The following is a 23,093-nucleotide window of genomic DNA, read 5'->3' on the forward strand; positions in this document are numbered from 1 at the left end:
TACGAATTAAAATATCTTCTGCAATATAATTTTTATATTTGTTCCATAATTCAAGTGGATTTGATGGCATACATGTTGATAATATAATGGCAAATAGCATTCGTATTTATTGAGGATGAGCCGAAATAGATGCATCATGAGGTGTTGAATCCCAATGTGCATCATCCTCCAACAAATGCAAAAGTTGGCATGCTTCACGGTATGTTTACACAAATGACCGTTGACTGTTCTCAATTCTGGAAATGGTTTTGGGCCATTCACGTTAACTAATAACAATCTCAAATAAAAGCAATCAACATTGTTTGGATGTACTGTATATTGCATCTGTTTGGAAAATGCCAGGATGCCCATGAACTGCTGTTCCTTGTTTACGTCTTTGAAATTTTTTCGAAGACACATTCCATGTGTAATACTGAGGCATTTCAGAATATAACAAAGTTGTCGCAAATGTATCAGTTTCGCATAATTTGAAAAAAGCTGTTAACGTAGTTGCTGGTGGTTGTGCTGCTCTTTCCAATACATTTGCTACATTAAAATAAACAAGTTGGCCATTCGTGGTTATGCATTCTAATTGTTACCGTTTTGCCATTATCATTAGGTGATTTACGTCGATACAACGGATATCCGTCATTGCCCGTTATTGTGTCTGAAGTAAATTGCCTTGGGTATCGTTACGAACACTTTTCATCAATCATACATGGTGAATTCACATTTAGTTCACCGCACGGTCCATGTATCAAGTTTTTAACGACAACTTGAAATAACTCAGGATCTCCAGTGTGATCAGGAATTTCAGCTGATATAAGGTTATCGATTTGATCCGGAGTTATTTTATGTACCAGCCAAATTAGTATATGTGCGTGCGGCAATCCCCTTTTCTGCCATTCGATGGAGTACATATGGCAACGCACCTCCCCAAATACATATAATTTCACAATTAAATCCATAAGTGCTTTACATTTTTGCCGAAAAACACGCGCAGTAATGTCATGACGATCGGTTGTCGCCTGTCCTGCAAATAATTCGTTTTTGATGTTATCCCACTGCGGAAATGTAATGAACAGCTCCGGTCGACCGTATTTTCGTACATAACACATTGATTGTTGTGCATATTCGTTCATATTCCGTGGGCTACCAATATACGAAGATGGCAATATAGTTAAACGTCCGATGTCATTAATATTAGCATCATTCGCTATCGCATCTTGCAAATGAATATATTAGCCGTGTTTTTTAACACGCGTATATCCGTTTACGCTTAAACTTTATATGGACTGCTAAGCGACAAACTTTAAATACACCTCTGAAATTGCTGCGCATAAATTTTGTCCTACTAAATTTCAATACGCGTTATACTCAGATGTAACTGAAATATGTGTCTTTGTTTCACCCTCTACACTAATTCTATGTATTCTATGTGTGTCCAAAATTCATCGCAACTGATTCAGCTATATGTTATACCCTATGGCCATCAGAGCGTTGTGTCTCCGCTTTTCGGTACACCCTGTTGCTGTAGCTAGTTGTTTAACCACAGCCGCTAGATGGGTCTCCTAAGCATTATCTAAGCGAGGATAGGCGTTTTTTACGCGCAAACGAAACGTATACGCGTGTAAAAAAAAACACAGCTATTGTTCAGATCTTAATTTTGCTTGGTTGAAACGAATAAAATTAAGACGGTCTGTTTCTATTTTGGCATATATATCACCGATGTACTGATGATATAGTTTAGCACATCTCAAGATATAATTTTGTTCTTGTGGACGAACCATCAATCGATACGAATAAAAATTCATGGCACTAACTTTTTTCTGTACATGTAGACCTGAAAATAAGTGCAAAATGTGACTTAAGAAATTTATACAAATGATGAAATGTTAACACACTGAAAATATAATTTGCCTGTTCGTGGATCAATCATTGGTATATTGATATGGTAGCCATCGTCACCTTTCCAATGCAATATTGGGTATTGTAATGCGTCGTAACTACGATAAAGTTCCGAAACACGTTACAATTGCTCATTTCTGCGATGAAGTATAATATCACGGGATTGAAACTGATCACCAAGAATTACAATTGCAACCTAATCAATTGTCGGTGCATTGAGTCGCCTTTCATGCTCTCCAAAAGGTGGTCTATCAGCCCTTATTACGATTTTGCGATTATCAGATGGCACACGATCGAGAGCAATTTTGAACAATGCGTTATGCTGATGGAAAAACCTCTGTAGCTCACAAATAATTTCTCGTCTTGTATTCAAAGCAATTGCACAACGTTGATCCAATTCACAATTTTCATCACCAATAAAATAAATTTGCAAAAATTTATAATCAGCGTCGGGGTACGGCAATAACGAACCAGCTTGATGAATCTGCAACATGTTTGGCCCTGAATCTGCAACATGTATGCAATTTTAGGTATATGTTGCATAATAATTTTAAAACTATAGAATACTTTTATGATTCAGATGGATGGGGACAATCCTGTTCAAGTATTTACCTTAAACGTCGGCATAAAATTATCTCTTATAATGTTAGCAGCACCAAAAGAAGTCATTTGAAATGCCGAATTGTATTGTTGAATATGGCTCAATAAGTGCTTCGAATTTTCAGAAGTCCTAAAAATTAATGAAGACAATTGTTCGGGTAGAGTTTCTAATGCTGGCAATCTCACTTTGCCATTAGCACAACACATGCCGGGCGTTTCACCTGGAAATTTAGCCGCATCACAATGTGGGCATATTGCGTCCATTATTCCAATATATCCGTACATACTGTAATCAATCTGACTGTTGTAATTAAAAGCAGCACGCATAATTTCAGGTACAACAGATCTATTTCGTGCATTACGTTCACGCTGCGAAGCATTAGCTTGTGCTCGTTCATCTGGAGTCTGTGATCGCTTTTGTAATGCCGCAGCATTTGCATGACGCGTTCGGAGACCTATATTTCCTCGTGTGGGTATTGAACACAAACGTGTGCAAATTTTGGCCTGTATTTTAAAAATTGTATCCAGGGTCCTTGTAAAATTTAAATTATGTAGATGCGCAGAGGATTGTACGATTTTCCCCCATGAGTTAGGCAATGATATCTACTTAGGCAGCTTATTATTTCGAGGGCGGCATCTTTGGGCGAATTGTTACTCCCCAACGTTTCAAGATGTTTTTCTGGCGAAGCTTGGCAGCACAGCACGACAAAAGTATACGTCGGAAAGTCATCGGAGCTACACCTAGAGCTTTTAGGAAAGTGACGTCGACGAAGGTATGAGTTCGAAGTAGCAGTCCTATAGCTTCGGTGCTGGTGTGAGGGTCAAGAGGCGTGGTAACCACTGGTAGTCTCGACCATTACTGTTCGTACTGCGGAATTGTAGCTCAAAAACTGGAGGCACTCTTTGGCGCTATCAACAATAGGCCAGCATTGATCCTGATCATTAATACTGTGCCACGAGAATCATGACATGCCATTAATAGCGGCCGTAATTTGCTTTTGTGCGTGACCAGCCAGGAGCCACAAATGGTTTAAAGAAATCATGTCGACAACGAGTATAAGCAGTTAGTTTGGTGAAACTACGCTTTACACGGGACATACAGACAAAGTGTGACCATTTTAACTATTTCTATTTTTTTGGCAGACACAGCAGTACCAGTCACTAAGACCGGGGTTAGGTTCAAAGCCTGTCTGGAGTAACTGAATGAAGGACATTCCCTCCGCAATTAGCTATTTCCGAAATTTTTTGAACGATCCGCGAGATTTTGAGGCAAAAACCCCGGATGAGCATAAGCAACAACTTTTTTAAATATATATATGTAAGATTATGGATTTGTTCTTTAAGAAGCGAACAATTTTAATCTAGTTTATTGTATATTGTTTAAATGAAATTGAGGTATTATGAAGTTAATTTAAATGAATTACATTGCAATTTAAGAAAAAGTATAAAATGTTCAATTCGGCTGATGAAATACACGTCTGCGTCGTTCGGCTTTTGCAACACAAGTCTTTTCGTTTTCCTTCTTCTCTTGCAGTGCCGTCAAATGGCGTTGCCACCTGCATTCCCACAACTCCATTCTCTCGTTGTTTATCGTCGTTTCTATATCTGCCGTTTTGTACATATTATTTGCAGCAGAATCGTAGTTTACTTCCTTGCTGCGCATACTCTCGTTATTTGCGCTGACGTTGCCTTCGCTTACGTCGTCGTCGTCGTCTTGATCGCCATCGTTTGCAAAAACAGCATCAACTAACAAATTACCCCTTCTTAAATTCGTAAATATGTGTGCAGCTAAATCGTCGTTTTTAATATATAATATATCATTCATCTGCGCCCATGCGCCGACAGAGGGGAAAGACGATGAGTTCAAAGACACTTTTTATGAACAATTAGAACGCACATACGAGCGCTGCCCCCGTCATGCTATAAAAGTCGTGCTTGGCGACTATAACGCCAGGGTGGGCAAAGAAGGTGTTTTTGGCCCTACAGTCGGAAAGTTCAGCCTACACCATGAAACTTCTCCTAACGGACTGAGGCTGATTGACTTTGCCGGTGCTCGAAGCATGGTCATATCCAGCACGAGGTTCATGCATAAAAAGATACATCAAGCTACATGGCTGTCTCCTGATCGAAATACTCGCAATCAGATCGATCACGTTGTGATAGACGGACGGCATGCCTCCAGTGTTTTAGATGTGCGCACGATCCGAGGACCTAACATCGACTCGGACTATTATCTCGTTGTAGCCAAAATACGCACCCGCCTCAACGCGGCTAAAACCAAGGAACAAAAAACACAAGGAAAGCTAGACGTCGAAAAGCTTCAATCACAACAGACTGCCAGTGATTTCGCAACTCGACTCTCACACCTGCTCTCTGAGAGCACAACTCATCCTGAAGGAATACAGGAGCAGTGGGAGCATATCTCCAAAGCACTTCGTACTGCCGCCGAGGAAAAAATTGGTTACCGGCGGCCTCGAAAAAGCAACTGGTACGATGAAGAATTCCGCGTTGCAACCGAAAGAAAAGACGCTGCTTACAGGGCTACGTTAAAAGCGAGCGCGACAAGAGGAGTGTGTGAACGCTATCGTGAGTTGAAAAGGGAAGCGAGACGCCTTTTCAGGAAGAAAAAAGCAGACGCAGAAAGGCGTGAGTGCGAGGAGCTTGAGCTGCTAGCCACCAGGAATAACGCCCGAAAATTCTACCAAAAAATACGGCGACAGATGGAAGGTTTTAAGACCGGGGCAAACTCCTGTAGGAATGAAAACGGCGACCTTGTAACTGATGTCCAGAGAGTGCTTAGATTATGGAGGGAATACTTCTCCGCTCTCCCAAATGGAGGCAGCAATTCACCGCGCAGAGATGAAGAACCCGATCCCGCAATCGATGATGATGGAATATATGTCCCCCCGCCCGATTATGACGAAGTTAGAATAGCAATAACCATATTGAAAAACAACAAGGCCGTGGGCGCTGATGGATTGCCTGCGGAGCTATTCAAGTTCGTAGGCGAGGAGTTGGTAAGGCGCATGCAGCAGCTTCTTAGCAAAATATGGGCGGACGAAAGCATGCCCGACGGTTGGAATATAAGTGTTCTTTGCCCAGTCCACAAGAAGGGGGATACTGCAAAATGCACCAACTATCGTGGAATCAGCTTTCTTAATATCGCATATAAGGTCCTTTCAAGTGTTTTGTGCGAAAGATTGAAGCCCATCGTGGACCGGCCGATTGGACCTTATCAGTGCGGCTTCAGACCTGGTAAATCTACCATCGACCAAATTTTCACAATGCGCCAAATCTTGGAAAAAACCCGTGAAAAGAGAATCGACACGCATCACCTCTTCGTCGACTTTAAAGCCGCCTTCGACAGCACGAAAAGGAGCTGCCTATATGCCGCTATGTCTGAATTTGGTTTCCCCGCAAAACTTATACGGTTGTGCAAAATGACGTTGAGCAACACCATCAGCTCAGTCAGAATTGGGAAGGACCTCTCCGAGCCGTTCGAAACTAAACGAGGTTTCAGACAGGGTGACCCCCTATCGTGCGATTTCTTTAATTTGATGCTGGAGAAAATTATACTAGCTGCAGAACTTAACCGCACTGGAACAATATACTATAAAAGCGTGCAATTACTGGCATATGCTGATGACATTGATATCATCGGCCTAAACCCCCGCGCTGTTAGTTCTGCTTACTCCAAACTGGAAAAGGAAGCGGTAAAGATGGGTTTGATGGTGAATGAGGACAAAACGAAGTACCCTCTGTCATCGAGCAAAGAGTCAACGCATATGCGCCTTGGCAACCACGCTACTGTTGGCAGCCATAATTTCGAAATAGTAAAAGACTTCGTTTATTTGGGAACCAGCATCAACACTAGCAACAACATCAGCACTGAAATCCAGCGAAGAATCAATCTTGCCAATAAATGCTACTTTGGACTAGGCAGGCAATTGAAAAGTAAAGTCCTCTCTCGGCGAACGAAAATCATACTCTACAAGTCACTTATCGTACCCGTCCTGCTATATGGGGCAGAAGCATGGACAACAGCAGATGAAGCGGCTTTGGGAGTGTTCGAGAGAAAAGTTCTTCGAAAGATTTATGGACCTCTACGCGTTGGCGATGGCGAGTACCGAAGAAGATTTAATGATGAGCTGTACGAGCTATACGCAGACATCAACATAGTCCAGCGAATTAAAACGCAGCGGCTGCGCTGGCTAAGCCATGTTATGCGAATGAAAGATGATGCTCCGGCCAAGAAACTGTTTCTATCGGAACCAGCCTATGGAAGCAGAGGTAGAGGGCGGCCCCCACACCGTTGGAAGGACCAGGTGGAAAACGATTTAAACTCCCTTGGTGTGACCAATCGGCGCCGGTTGGCGGAGCGAAGGAGCGACTGGCGCGCCTTGTTGGACGGCCATAACCGTTTAGACGGTTAAGCGCAAATTAAGTAAGTAAGTAAGTAAATCGTCGTTGTTATGTTGCAAATTTAACATACTAGATATTATAACCAAATCATTGCTCGACTGATTTTCAGCTATGAATGTAATTTTTTGGTCATATTTTTCGTCAGCTTTATCAAAACAAAATCCGTCGAATTCACGTAACCGCTTTCGGTTATTTCTATCGCCATCGCTCTCAAATATGTATTTGTGTAGCAATACAATGTTTTACTTTTTTTCAATGGCCAACATTTCGCGAATTTTCTCAAACTCAACTAAGCGCGACATAGTTATTTTGTGCTGTATGTTTGTCTTTACGTACATATGTACACTTATATGTTCACAAATATCCTCACGCGTCGTATGTATGTATTTTAGGTATGTATTTACGTATTTATGCTTATTTTCGCATATATTCACATTAATTCGCGCTTATAAATTTATTATATTCATAAGTGTAGTTTTACTAAGCTTATCACATCTATTGCCTTTATGGATTTTATGGATTTATTACAAAAGCGCACAATTCACTTCTAGAAACTTCTCAGTCACACAAGTTTCGACAGGTTTTTTTTTTCACTGAGGTTGAGCCCCCATATGTAAGATTATGGATTTGTTCTTTAAGAAGCGAACAATTGTAATCTAGTTTATTGTATATTGTTTAAATGAAATTGAGGTATTATGAAGTTAATTTAAATGAATTACATTGCAATTTAAGAAAAAGTATAAAATCTTCAATTCGGCTGATGAAATACACGTCTGCGTCGTTCGGCTTTTGCAACATAAGTCTTTTCGTTTTCGTTCTTCTCTCGTTTCTTCTCTTCTCTTGCAGTGCCGTCAAATGGCGTTCCCACCTGCATTCCCATATATATATATTTTTTTTTGAATTAGAAAAATTAAGTTTTTTAAAGTAAGTACACCAGCATACGCCGCCGCTCCGCCTCCGCCGATATACAATGGAGCCTACGTCGCCGCCGCCGATAAATTGATCGGCGTAAACCTTTAGTTCACATACATAGAATACTCCTAGTGGCAGAGATGACTGGCGCAGTGGTTAGGTTAGGTTAGGTTGAACTGGCCGGTCCATGAGGACCTCACATAGACTGATTCAGTCCGTAGTGTTACCAGAAGTTTGTTTTAACGACCAAACTGAAAAACAATATCAAAAACCAGGACCTATGTTATAAAATAACTCCGTCCTCTTGGCAAATACTAGAAGCTTCCTAGGACTTAAGCCACTTGCTGTTTCTAGATCTGACAGCTGTATCACTCCTAATAGCTGGAGTCTTAGCCTAGCAAGTGCAGGGCACAAGCACAGAACGTGCTCGATCGTTTTCTCCAACCCGCACTTCCTACATCTGCTATCACTGACCAAGCCTAATTTAAAGGCATGTGACGCAGGAAGGCAGCGTCCAGTCAGAATACCCGTCATGAATCTACAGTCCTCTCCTTTTAATGATAGAAGCATCTTTGTTAGTCTAAGGTTGTAAGACCTACACAATCTTCGACACTTTACAGCCCCGCGCTTGAACCCACGCCTTTCCCGCTTGGTCGATCATGTGCACCTCTCGCCTTCGCTTAATCTCGCCCAGTCTAATTGGGACGTCTACGGAGCAAGCTTCAAAGGATGCGCCCTTTTTAGTTAGTTCGTCCGCTTTTTCATTCCTATCTATTCTCATATGCCCTGGGACCCAATATAGATGTATGCTTCTCTCTGTCCCGATTCTCTCCAGAGACTGCTTACACTCTAGGACGCATTTAGATGATGGCGCAGTGGGATTTGAATTTAATTTTTGTCATGAAGCTGTATGAAAAAAAAAAATTGTCTGCGTTTTCCCAACGAATCAAATGTTTAAATTACGTCTGTTAGCAATAAAACGGGCGATGTGAAAGGTGTACGAATTTTTAGTATGCATGCATAAAATAACTTCAGGAGTTTATAATGACAATAATGCGTTGCTTGGTCAATTTGGCGGTTGCTTTTTGGGCTTTAGAATTGAAGTTCTTACAACAACCAAAATGAAGAGTTTGCTTGATTTTAGGAAAAAATAGATATTGTAACGAATTTTGGGAATTTCCGCTATTTGAAACCTAATCGCTAAACTGTTGAATAAATCAATCCAATATTCATTATTGCAAACTAGTCTTTATTTAGAGTACTTCACAATTATACTTCACAACCAATAGCGTGTTTAAATCAAAACTGATTCGCTATTACTCAGCCTGCGCTGCTTTTATACTCTCGGTTTCCCCGTTCACCGATTTCCCCTAAGGTCTAGTAATTTCGCGAACAGTTGTAGCTCATGCTTGGCTAGTTACCAGCTTTATACATGTATATCTGTAGTCCACGCCTCTCCCATAGCCACATGCGTGTGTATGTGTGAGTAACTACTTCGGCTGATGACTACATATTTCTGTGTATGAGATATTTCTTTGTCGCCTTCTACATAAGGGTGGCTGCTTTATTGTTGTTGTCCATTTATTTAGCAGCTTAGTCACAATATATTTTGAAGTATAAAAAAGAGGAAAAGAGATAAATCATCAGGCAGAAAGAGAAATTTCTCCTGAATTTCCCATGGCTAGAACAAAATTGAGAAGGGAAAATGTTAAACTAAGAAATTATATGATTTTCAGCTGTCTATCAGCGTAGGATGAATATTTCTTGTATTTCGTATGTTTTTTTAATATAGCTTACACACTTACACTAATAACTACTGGAACTGTATTAGGAGGGCGACTTAAAATTTAAGAAAAAATGCAGAAAGAATACAAGAAAATGTGATATAGTATAAGACCTGGTTTTCAGTGCGAGTTTAAACTACAGTTAAAGTTGCTTAAGCTCAATTTTTCAGTGCGAATTTGAGCTGTTAAAGTTAATCTCAATGTAACCCTAAGACTATGACCGATTACTTAACATTTTATTGCTCTAGTTAACTTTAAATCGCCATGAAAAACCAAAGGGCCTAAGTAACATTCAATGTAAAATAACTATTAATTTGAATTCAAACGATAAGTGGGCTCTCTAATGGAAAGCTTACACCGCAGTAAAATTGTGAATCGCATAACCAGTATTGGATCGTCCAAAAATTCTTTAAAGCACGGCAGAAAGTTGACAATAAATGGTCGGGCTTGTTTCTTAATGTAATGTGGAACGTCGAAAACTTTGTCCAATGTCTGGCTTATTGACTTGTATGCGACCCCTTTGCCTCTTCCCTGGTACTGCCGGCAAGTGACTTAGAGGCTTTAATGGAATCGCCGTGTTACTTCCCTGTTAAGCCTCTCGGGGCTGACGGCTGTTAACTTTAAAATATTTGCCTTCTGCACATATATACAAGTAAATATGTACATAAATTGGGTTTCGTGGGTGGTCGTCCGTAATGAAAAACCTAAGAGTAATAACAAAATAGAAATAAAAAAAACCGGAAATTTATGTACAGGAAATTTCTGCACGTCACTGTTGACGCGTATACATTCGGGACTGTGAAGGACTTCGCCTATCTGAGAACCAGCAATAGCAGCGAAAACAATGTCAGCTTGGCAATCAAACTCTTGTCAATAAGTCCTTCTTTGGACTGAGTAGGCAATTGAAAAGTAAAGTCCTCTCTCTACGAACAAAAATCACACTCTACAAGTGGCTTATCATACCTGTCCTGAATGATGGCTCGAAATCATGGACGGTCCGAGAAATATAAGATGGCTCTTGTTCGAGAAAAAAGATGTCCAGAAGATTTGTGGCCCTGTCCGCAATACCGACGGCGAGTATGGAAGGAGGTACAATAGTGATATGTATGAGCATTGCGCAGATATGAAGATAGTGTAGTGAATAAAAACCCAACGGCTTCGCTGGCTAGGTTATGTGAATGGAAGGAGGAACGTGTCCACATTTTATAATTTTTTACCGACAAAACGCTGGTTGAACTAATTGTCATAATCTGAGTCGGAGACCTGTTTGAAGTTGGCCACGCAACGACATATAGAATTTCCTATATTTTTCGGGGATATAGTGGATTACCTTTCTTATGTCGTTAATTTTTGTTTCATTAATGGGACTCATTCTAGAAAAGGCCGTTTCTGTATGAAAATCTAAAATACGTGAATTGTGTTGCGTAAGCTTACACGTATTTTTCATTAGGCCATCAACGGTTTTCGATGCTATGAAGACTCCGTCAACCATCTCGAAGTAGGAATATTCGGTGATTCTGAAAGAATTTCGTGTGCCTTCTTTTAATAATGGCGGATATTTTTAATATTTGGGCCACAACTTATTAAAATCCACAATTATGTATGTCTTTATTTTTCAGAAAATGTGATGATTCGTCTATCATGTTTTAATATTGAAAAGGGATATATATCGGCAAATCCCAAAAACTTTTACTTTTTTGGATACTCGGGTTTTACACACGGGCAAAAAAATTAAGACCAGAAAAAAGCACAAGGACATTAAGTTTGACCTTTTGACTATCCGATCTGATGATTTTAAAAATGAAGAAAGACGTAAGAAACGTCGATTTTTACACTTTTTCAAGATACTCTTGATTTTTTTTTTTAATTTTTTCGATAAAATTTTGAGGCATCGCTGAAACGCTATATGAAAAAAAATTTGTTTGCGTTTTCCCAACAAATCAAATGTTTAAATTACATCTGTTAGCAATAAAACGGGCGATGTGAAAGGTGTACGAATTTTTAGTATGCATGAATAAAATAACCTCAGGAGTTTATAATGACAATAATGCGTTGCTTGGTCAATTTGGCGGTTGCTTTTTGGGCTTTAGAATTGAAGTTCTTACAACAACCGAAATGAAGAGTTTGCTTGATTTTAGGAAAAAATAGATATTGTAACGAATTTTGGGAATTTCCGCTATTTGAAACCTAATCGCTAAACTGTTGAATAAATCAATCCAATATTCAGTATTGCAAACTAGTCTTTATTTAGAGTACTTCACAATTATACTTCACAACCAATAGCGTGTTTAAATCAAAACTGATTCGCTATTACTCATCCTGCGCTGCTTTTATACTCTCGGTTTCCCCGTTCACCGATTTCCCCTAAGGTCTAGTAATTTCGCGAACAGTTGTAGCTCATGCTTGGCTAGTTACCAGCTTTATACATGTATATCTGTAGTCCACGCCTCTCCCATAGCCACATGCGTGTGTATGTGTGAGTAACTACTTCGGCTGATGACTGCATATTTCTGTGTGTGAGATATTTCTTTATCGCCTTCTACATAAGAGTGGCTGCTTTATTGTTGTTGTGCATTAGTCACAATATATTTTGAAGTATAAAAAAGAGGAAAAGAGATAAAGCATCAGGCAGAAAGAGAAACTTCTCCTGAATTTCCCATGGCTAGAACAAAATTGAGAAGGGAAAATGTTAAACTAAGAAATTATATGATTTTCAGCTGTCTATCAGCGTAGGATGAATATTTCTTGTATTTCGTATGTTTTTTTAATATAGCTTACACACTTACACTAATAACTACTGGAACTGTATTAGAAGGGAGGGCGACTTAAAATTTAAGAAAAAATGCAGAAAGAATACAAGAAAATGTGATATAGTATAAGACCTGGTTTTCAGTGCGAGTTTAAACTACAGTTAAAGTTGCTTAAGCTCAATTTTTCAGTGAGAATTTGAGCTGTTAAAGTTAATCTCAATGTAACCCTAAGACTATGACCGATTACTTAACATTTTATTGCTCTAGTTAACTTTAAATCGCCATGAAAAACAAAGGGCCTAAGTAATATTCAATGTAAAATAACTATTAATTTGAATTCAAACGATAAGTGGGCTCTCTATGGAAAAGCTTACACCGCAGTAAAATTGTGAATCGCATAACCAGTATTGGATCGTCCAAAAATTCTTTAAAGCACGGCAGAAAGTTGCCAATAAATGGTCGGGCTTGTATGTAGATTATGTAGAACGTCGAAAACTTTGTCCAATATCCGGCTTATTGACTTGTATGCGACCCCTTTGCCTCTTCCCTGGTACTGCCGACAAGTGGACTTAGAGACTTTAATGGAATCGCCGTGTTACTTCCCTGTTAAGCCTCTCGGGGCTGACGGCTGTTAACTATAAAATATTTGCCTTCTGCACATATATACAAGTAAATATGTACATAAATTGGGTTTCGCGGTGGTCGTCCGTAATGAAAAACCTAAGAGTAACAACAAAATAGAAATAAAAAAACCGGAAATTTATGTACAGGAAATTTCTGCGTCACTGTTGACGCGTATACATTCGGGACTGTGAAGGACTTCGCCTATCTGAGAACCAGCAATAGCAGTGAAAACAATGTCAGCTTGGCAATCAAACTCTTGTCAATAAGTCCTTCTTTGGACTGAGTAGGCAATTGAAAAGTAAAGTCCTCTCTCTACGAACAAAAATCACACTCTACAAGTGGCTTATCATACCTGTCCTGAATGATGGCTCGAAATCATGGACGGTCCGAGAAATATAAGATGGCTCTTGTTCGAGAAAAAAGCTGTCCAGAAGATTTGTGGCCCTGTCCGCAATACCGACGGCGAGTATGGAAGGAGGTAGAATAGTGATATGTATGAGCATTGCGCAGATATGAAGATAGTGTAGTGAATAAAAACCCAACGGCTTCGCTGGCTAGGTTATGTGAATGGAAGGAGGAACGTGTCCACATTTTATAATTTTTTACCGACAAAAACGCTGGTTGAACTAATTTTCATAATCTGAGTCGGAGGCCTGTTTGAAGTTGGCCACGCAACGACATATAGAATTTCCTATATTTTTCGGGGATATATTGGATTACCTTTCTTATGTCGTTAATTTTTGTTTCATTAATGGGACTCATTCTAGAAAAGGCCGTTTCTGTATGAAAATCTAAAATACGTGAATTGTGTTGGGTAAGCTTACACGTATTTTTCATTAGGCCATCAACGGTTTTCGATGCTATGAAGACTCCGTCAACCATCTCGAAGTAGGAATATTCGGTGATTCTGAAAGAATTTCGTGTGCCTTCTTTTAATAATGGCGGATATTTTTAATATTTGGGCCACAACTTATTAAAATCCACAATTATGTATGTCTTTATTTTTCAGAAAATTTGATGATTCGTCTATCATGTTTTAATATTGAAAAGGGATATATATGGGCAAATCCCAAAAACTTTACTTTTTTGGATACTCGGGTTTTACACACGGGCAAAAAAATTAAGGCCAGAAAAAAGCACAAGGACATTAAGTTTGACCTTTTGACTATCCGATCTGATGATTTTAAAAATGAAGAAAAACGTAAGAAACGTCGATTTTTACACTTTTTCAAGCGATACTCTTGATTTTTTTTTTAAATTTTTCGATAAAATTTTGAGGCATCGCTGAAACGCTATGGAATTTAAACTGAATGTTGTTTTTGAGACGGAGATTCTAAAAGTATGAGCAAAAGTAATGTGCCCCTCCAATACTCAAAACTATCATCAATCAAAGTAGTGATACTTTTTTTTTTGTCATTTTCAATATTAACAGTTTTTTGCTTATAGCTTTTTAAGGGCAACTGAGTATTGAAATTTGGATTATGCACGATAATAGCCTATCAGGGACTAAAAGTACCTGAGGCTTCAAATTCGATGTGGCCCTTTCAGTTTTGAACGTAGGGGCAGAAAAGTGGAAGCACTTGGTTGCGTAAATTTTTTTCAGGAGCATGTTTTTTTGTGGGCACAGCTACAATTTTACTTTTATCACTTCATACCCGTTTGTTAATTTTTTCTCTACACCAAAGTGGTATACCATCAATTGCCTCATCTTGGAATATTCACGCAAGGAAAGTTATTGATGTTTGTACATGGGGCAAATATACGAAATTTCCGACAAAAATTGGCAATCGTCAAAAAGTGTAGAAACAATTTTTTAATTTTTTTTAAACCAAGTTTTAATTAAAAGTAAATGAAAAGAAACACAAATTTGGTACAAAAATTTAACAAAAAAAAATTTTGTTCTACACTTTTGACCATTGCTAATTTTTGGCGAAAATTTCGTATATTTTCCCCATGTACAAACATCAATAACTTTCCTTGCGTGAATATTCCAAGATGAGGCAATTAATGGTGTACTACTGTGGTGTAGAGAAAAAATTAACAAACGGGTATGAAATATTTGACGGTTACCCGGTTTCATATTTTTGCCGATATCTCTAAAACCGGGTTTAGGGTATCAACAAAATTTTACCTAAATATAACCCACATAGATATGTACATCCTGATAAAATTTCAACACAATCGGTTAAGAAGTGTTTAAATAAGTAAAAAAAATTAAGTTTTCCGGGTTTATATTTTTATCAATACGTTATACGGTTTTATATTTTTACCGATATCTACAAAACCGGGTCTCGTGTATAAAAAAAATTTTACATAGCTAACAGCTACATATATCTCCATAGTTTTTGTTAAAATTTCGATATAATCGGTACAGAAGTGTTGAAATAAATGTATATTTAACATTGCGACCTCAATTTATATATATTTTGCTCGATCTTTTGACTATATCTTTTTGAGGCATTATGTAAGACGAGTAACGGCGATGCACTATAGCTCCAATTTACCCCTCAATGTTACTAACAAAAAGATTTTTGCGTGATACCATGTTTCAAAAAAAAAAAATTTGTTCTCCAAAAAAACCACCAACCGGATTTCCCCATATGCGGCCTTCTCTTCTCTTTTTTATACACCCAAAATGTCTATCACATGATAGGTAACGATGAAAGTTGGCTGGCATAAAATAAGTAGGGATAACGCATACTATCATTTTATGTATGTCTCACGTGGTAAATTTTTTAGTCACGAACTGATAGTCCCAGTTCATACACAGATACAAATTGGCGGCAACACGTTTCTTTCCCCCTCCCCCTCCTTTCGTCGCGCTCTCTGCCACCAATCGAGTGGAAAAAATTTTTTAGTGACTAAGAAATTCACTACGTGATAAGAAAATTGTTTCATATAAAACGGTATGGTGAATTATCTCTACTCGCGAATTGGTCCATTTGGTCCATTCCAACCCTGTTTGGTTCGATGGTCCCTTTTTAGCAAGGAGCAATGAGGTTGGTATAGTTCTTTCAACTCTGCGTTAAAAATTCAGAACACGGCTCCAAATTTTGGTTCGCTTAGCTTGCCTGTTAATTGCAAGACTAGCACGTTTCAAATTCTCATGTAACATTAGCACGGTTAATGTTGGCGTGGAAAATTGTTATAGTTCGTTATTTGCGTAAAAGACTAGCACATGCAACTCCGAAGATATTGAGAGAGAGAAGAATATATTTATGAGCTATATAAAAAACAACACTTTTAAGATTTTTTGTATTGGATCACTTCGTAAAATAATTTGAATATCGTAAATATGTATTAATTTGTCTCACATAGCACAAAACAAATCAATGAGCTCAGAAATTTCAGGACTATTCTGGTGTTAAGCCATACTTATACTTGGCATTTTTGTGACTCGTTGGTTCTCGTATTAAAAACCGTTGGAGGCGATTCGTCTATATTTTCTATCCTCGTGCCTCCAATCAAAAAATTCGTCTGGCGTTTTTATACCATGTATCTAAGGTATATTCGAAGCCTATTTTTAGAAATATGTGCATAATAACCACATACAAAATATTGAATGAATATTCCATTGTTACAAACTGGAAACCTGCCAGACCACTGCACTATAATTTTAGTTAGAAAAAGAAGGAGAAGAAATATTTGCTTAGTTTAATTTATAATTAGCTAAGTCCGCTACATAGTTCAGCGACATGCTTTGAACTACTCCTTGTTAAAACCAAACTGCGCTATAAAAGAAAAGGCTTTCCCTGTAGTTTTCCAAATCAGCCACTGGGCATGAAAATTCTTATACCCGGGGCAACCGCCACCTATACACATTCAGTGTTCTTTTAACATTGGCATGTCATTGGAGGTGGTATCCTGCCACATATATCAAACTAAATACCTTGAGAAATGTTACACCCTTGCCCTTAGAGCAAGGGCGTCCTACCACACAACGGAGGCTTTAGGGAACACTTTCTCTCAACATGCCATACACTACAGACTTCGGGGAAAACTAAATGTCTTCAGAAGAATCCACCGAGGAGGCTTCATAGTGGGCATCGTAATGTGGCCATAAGACAGTGCTTGTGGAATTGGGTATCTTGCCACTGCTAGAACAATAGGGTTATGTTTGTAGGCATATATTTTTTGATGAGTTTTGGTCCCAAATGAAAACATGGGGCGGCAACCGTGGGCACAAGAGTTAGCATGAGAGCAAGCGATGAACCTTCTTGTTGTTCAACATTCAATTTATTCATTATTAAAACGGGCAAGTCCAGAACATGAGTCCTTTAAAAAAAAAAAAAACGAAAAGTTCCATCGCCTATAAAATCGTTTAGGGTGAATGTGGAATTGTGGCGTTTCGCCAATAAATAGGTGCTGATTTTTGCCCAAGGGTGGACATGTGCCCTTTTAATAATAGACGATTAAATTAATGAATGTTGAATGAAATATACTGGAGTGAAATAGCTAATGTTTAAGTAGACAACTTGGTAACCACGCTGATACAGTCAACCACGGCAAGTTACTGCAAGACTTGGAAGGGTCCTCCCTTTCTCCAAGTCTTAAAAGCTGGACCTAAAATTATCCGTCTGTCCGGCAAGCATCGGTGCAATTCAGGAACGTAACATCTAAACCCAGAAGAATTAAACAAGGGGTACCATGGGGTGGTGTCCTATCCCCGCTTTTATTTAACTTCTACATATCGAAGCTCCTTTCGCCACCAAAAGGGGTCACCATTGTATCCTAAGCCGATGATTGCATAATAATGGCCACAGGTCCCGGTCCACCCATCGCTGAGCTATGTAATAAAATAAATAGTTATCTATCTGATCTCTCCAGTTTTTCCGCCTCGCGAAACCTGACATTGTCACCGACCAAGTCATCGGCTATCTTATTTAAAACATGGGCACGACAAATTTTGACGATATTGGACGCTACCGACAAAAATACTGGGTGTGACGTTCGGTTAGGATCTACATTTTGGCGAGCATGCAACCGCAAATGTACCTAAAATCCAGGCCCGTAATAAACTCCTGAAATCTTTTGCAATTGGCCGGCCGCTTGCATGCTATGCGTCCCCGAAATGTTCGCCAAGCCTAAAAATTACTCACTGGAAGAAAATACAGGCCTGCCAAAACTCAGCTTTCAGAACCGCAACGGGCTATCGTATTATGCCCCCAGAACACCACCTAAACATTGAGGCGAGAATACTCACAGAGAAATGAAATGATGAACAAGCAGTGTCTGTTGAATACCGCAAAACCTGCTTAAGAAGTCATCTCCGCAAGCTTTATGAGGAAATACGGCACCTGAGAACACACCCGTATGAAGAAAAAAAAAAAACACAAACAGGTTCGCACTGATATCCACAAAAAGGCGTCAGATCTCTGTGTCATTAGTTGCCCAGCAAACCCAGTTCTTAAAGATAAATATCCTGAACTCGCAGAAAAGGAAAGCACTTGCCCTAGGGAGACCCTCGTCACTCTAACTCAACTTTGTTCTGAATATTGTAACAGGTTAAACTCATACCTATCCGGAATCAACTCCGACATACATAATGTATGTCCTGTTTGCAAATTGTTGTTGTAGCAATAAGGTTGCTCCCTGAAGGCTTTGGGGAGTGTTGTCGATGCGATGGTCCTTTGCCGGATACAGATTCGGCACGCTCCGGTAACACAGCACCATTAAGGTGCTAGCCCGACCATCTCGCGAACGATTTATATGGCCAAATTAAACCTTCAGGCCATCCCTCCCTCCCTACCCCCAAGTTACGTGAGGAGCTTTGGGTCGCCAGAGCCTCGACAGTTAGTGAAACAGGATTCGCCGCGGATAGGTGAGGTTGACAATTGGGTTTGGAGAAGCTATATATTGCGCTGGCAACCTGAAGGGTTGCGCTACACAGCCCCTTGAATCTGGTATTTTAGTGGCCTCTTACGACAGACATACCTACGTGGGTATATTCTGACCCCCTAACCTGCTGGGGAGACTTGCAAAGTGTCCTCACCATTTCTTTAGTTGCAATGTGGAACCAACGCTTCTAACACCCCTCTCACTCTAGTTTTCCCCTGTTGAAATGCAAGTTGCGTTGGACTCCCGTAAGAGGATATTGATGACAATTTGTGAGTGGTCGCGCTTATTGGATGAGGCGAAACACTGCTACAACAAGAACAACATAACCACGCTCAAGTGAATAGCCTATATTCCCAAAACATAAAATGTTCATATATTTTTCATTTACAGATTTTAAGGAAACAATTGAAAATAAATTTGTTCTTAACATGCTTTAAAAATTTTGAGCTCCCAAAAACTGTAACTCAATAATCTAACTAATTTAAATTCGCAAATGTATACTTTTTATTTTATCATTCACTATTTTCAATAGAAGCAATTTTTTGTATTAAATAGGTCGCTCAAAAGTGGGTTCTTCTGTCTTGGCAAGTGCCATTATTAATTGACGTTGTTTCATACTTAATTGACTTGGTATGCGTATTTTAAAGGTTATAATATGATCACCACAACCCTCGCGAGATCGTATTCCTTTGCCTTTTAAGGTCATTTTTGTATGACTTTCTGTTCCTGGTTCCAGTTTCACTTCCAACTCTTCATAAATTCCACGAACTTTAAATGTACCACCCAAAACAGCGTCAGAAATCGTTATATACTTATCAGAAAGAACATTGTTACCAATACGTTGAAATAGCTCGCTTGGTTGAACTTGCACCCGATAATTTATACGTTGTTTCGTTTTCGGATTTTCCACCGGAATTAATTCACCGTTTTTCACACCAGCTGGCACTTGAGCAACGATACGTACAGTCTCAAGCACTATGCCACGATTGTCACATGTTTCACACTCATTTCGATTAATATAACGTTTACCGTTACATAGATCACAAGCTTGAATACTGGTGTAAGTTGCAGTTTTTCTCGTTAGTTTTCCAATGCCCTGACACTTTCTACAAAGTTCGGGTTTGCTGCGATTAATTAATTGTGGAGATTTACCATTACACGTGGGACACTTTTTCAGAAAGCGTAAGTCAATATTCTTTTTCAAACCATGCGCCGCTTCTAAAAATGTTAACTCCAATCGAGGCTCACCAGTTGTCATTTTGATTAAGTCTAAATATTGTTAAAATTATAAATATGGTAGTGGTATTTTATTATTTATTAATTAAAATAGTTAAATCACCTTCACGTGTAGTGGGCAGTATTTCAGGCTTCCGATTCGGAACAACATTACCGAGATTTGTAAATCTGTGCAGAAACGATTGTTCATCCTTTACCATTCCCAGCTGGTCGTATTCCAAACGCTTTGTTTCATCAGTGAGTATATGATATGCATTTGATATTTCTTGAAAACGCTTAGACTCGTGGGGTGATGAGTTTCCTTTAAATATATATAGAGTTATTGTTTGTTAAATTAAATGAATATTTTGACGACTGAAGATGATCGCCCTATCGTGACCGTTCCCGAATCTTTTGGGTGACAGTGATATTCTCGGTATAGTTTGCTTGCATACTAGCCCGACAGTCATGCAACTGGTTTGACTTTACCACGTCGATTATATATCCTCCAAAAAGAGGTTTGTAGTTAAGAGTACCACCTGACGTGAAATTCAGAGAAAGCCGATCTTCAGACGTGATAGAACGATCACCCATTCCGACATCGGTTTATACAAATGTTTTAGATTTATATTCTTCAACCGGTTTCTGGTTGCGGAAGATGATGTTTGGGTATACCTGCGTCTGGATGGAATCGTTTCGCAAGCCCATAATAAGCCGCCTTTATTTGTTGCGTTGTTGCAAGTCTTTTTACACCAAGTATTTTGTAGTAATAATCTCTCGGAAGTTTCCTCTTTTCTTGAGTTTCGGCTACCAATTGTGACTTTTGCTGTTCACTAAATCTTTGCATTTCACTTTGCCGATCTGGATAATAAATAGGTTTTTCTACTTTGAATTGATATGCAACAGTAGCCAAGTGTAATTTGTTGAATTCCAGAAAATTTTGTAGAATTACACGTCTTATTGAATTTAACAGATTCATTGTTTGTTTGTTTCCAGATTAAAATGGTGATAATATGACCTTGGAGCGTCACTTGGCGTCGATTAAAGAAAAGTAAATTGTATAATTTCGTAAAAAAATATATTAAGCTTTGTACTATTCTTAAAAGCCACTACCAGGTTAACTTTCGTTTGCTGAGTTGACAAAAAAATTCTGAACGAAAACGAATTCAATGCTTTTGTCAAATAGACTTCAATAGCTGTCTATTAATTGCATCAGGTTGCTTTGTCCCATGATTCAATTACTAGAGGTTTGTTCTCCAATGATGACAGATCTTTGACACTCCCAAGTTGAAAAATCTGGACGGGTTGCTTTTACGAAATAAGGAAAACGGGGAATAATTCAATACCCTTCAGTGAAAATTTAGTAGAAAAGTATCTTTGGTAGTATATTAGTAGTGATAATAAATTTGTAAATGCCAAAAGTTTTTGGGGAAATAATTAATTTTCTACTAAATAAATTGAGATAGCACGATTTTGAACAGGCAGCCGACATGGGATGATACGCTACTCAGCAGCCGCAATGAACTGACAAAACCAAAAATAAAAGAAAATGGCTTATGGTCTTAGAGCTTTATATTCCTACCTTGACTTTGAGAGAAGAGTTACGTTTTTTTTTCTGCGGTCCTGCTACACAGGGAGTACTCACCTTTTTATTCTGAAATTTCAGAAGGCTCTTTTCCGTTAAGTATTCATGGAAGCATTCCGGATAAACCGTTAATTTAGAATATTCGGAATACGTTCATTTGATACTACCTCACGAGGTCAAAATATATCAAATAAGTATATACATAATATTTCAAATATAAACCGATTCCCCAAATTCTTAAATGGAGATGAATGTTCCGAACATAGGGAATTAATAGAACAGAAAGTCGACTTTTAATACGCGTCCAAAATTATCCAGAGAAGTGTCAAAATACGCGTATTGACCTCGATAACAATAATACGAAGGCGGAAATAAAAATTTTAGCTCGTCCAAAAGATATTGACGAAAAACCGAAAAATTACCCCGGGTTGCGTTGGCGGCCTTCAGCCGAGCTTATAAAAAATTACCCTGGCCGGTCCACTAATGAGGTGGGGTCAAAATTAAATGCGTGCAAAAACCCTTTGTACACAAAATCTTTTTCAGTGCACAAAGCATTACAACAACCACATGAAAATGCCAACTTCGACTACAAATATCTCCGGAAAGAGATACAATTTTTCTTTTCCGCCTTCGGATTATTGTTGTCGAAGTCACCTCTCTCAATATTTTTAGACTCGTATTAGCAGTAGACCTCTGTCCTAGACTTTTACCTGAATAAGTTAACATGCCCAATGAGTAAATTTCGTTATGACATCTCCAATATTTACTAATGACATTTTTACGTGAATAGGTTTAATAGTCGAGGTTTTGACGTTGAACGATGCATTTTGAATTGGTTAGGGTTCGTATACATATTCATAGGTTTACGAAAGTGCACGATTCCTTGTTGTCCGTACTTTTCATAAAATTACCTATGTTCAATGTTCAGCCATTCTAATGGATCGAGGCATAGTTAATAAATTCACTATAAAATTAAAAAAATGTTCTAAGGAATTATGCAGTTCAGTACTTATCGGGTATTTGTAAACAGATTCCTTCCTTTTTCTACTACTAATATTTTTCGAAAAATCGCAAAGAAACAACACAGTTAACGGATGTCAATTCGATTTGGGAGCAAAATGGCTGCAATTGTCAAAAAATGTGTCTGTCGAGCAAACCTCTTGTGATTGAATCATGGCTTTGTCCATAGTACAGGTTTACAAGTATGATATGTATGAGAAGGAAACAATTCCTTTCTCTTTCTAACACACTGCCGTTTGACACTTCGGTCAGTGTCAAACTATTGTGGACCTCAGTGGAACCTGCGTGGAACATGCGTTTGACACTGAATGAAGTGTCAAAATTACCCGGGTTGCTGTCGTGGAAAGCGACGCAGGGAAACAAAAAATGGAGCGGAATATCAGATATGGGTTGCTGTGATGGTAAATTTTTTTGAACGAATTTAGAATGAAAATGTACTGCACCTATATGGGTCCT

At 38.7% G+C, this 23,093-nt stretch overlaps 2 protein-coding genes across 3 annotated transcripts in view; one reads left to right on the forward strand and one right to left on the reverse strand.

Annotated features, from left to right (window-relative positions):
• The window catches only part of MED24 (mediator complex subunit 24), a 266,977-nt gene that overhangs the window by 76,074 nt on the left and 167,810 nt on the right, over positions 1-23,093 (forward strand). The gene's annotated exons all lie outside the window — the stretch shown is intronic.
• Positions 19,177-21,073, reverse strand: LOC137253725 (protein tumorous imaginal discs, mitochondrial). Its single transcript, XM_067791133.1, has 3 exons — positions 20,708-21,073; positions 20,157-20,354; positions 19,177-20,086 (listed from the first exon to the last, which is right to left on the reverse strand). Exons 1-3 carry the CDS (start codon positions 21,009-21,011, stop codon positions 19,365-19,367), a joined length of 1,224 nt encoding a protein of 407 aa, XP_067647234.1. The 5' UTR covers positions 21,012-21,073; the 3' UTR covers positions 19,177-19,364.

The sequence above is a fragment of the Eurosta solidaginis genome, chromosome 5 (genome assembly GCF_040869045.1).
Source record: "Eurosta solidaginis isolate ZX-2024a chromosome 5, ASM4086904v1, whole genome shotgun sequence".
NCBI lineage: Eukaryota > Metazoa > Arthropoda > Insecta > Diptera > Tephritidae > Eurosta > Eurosta solidaginis.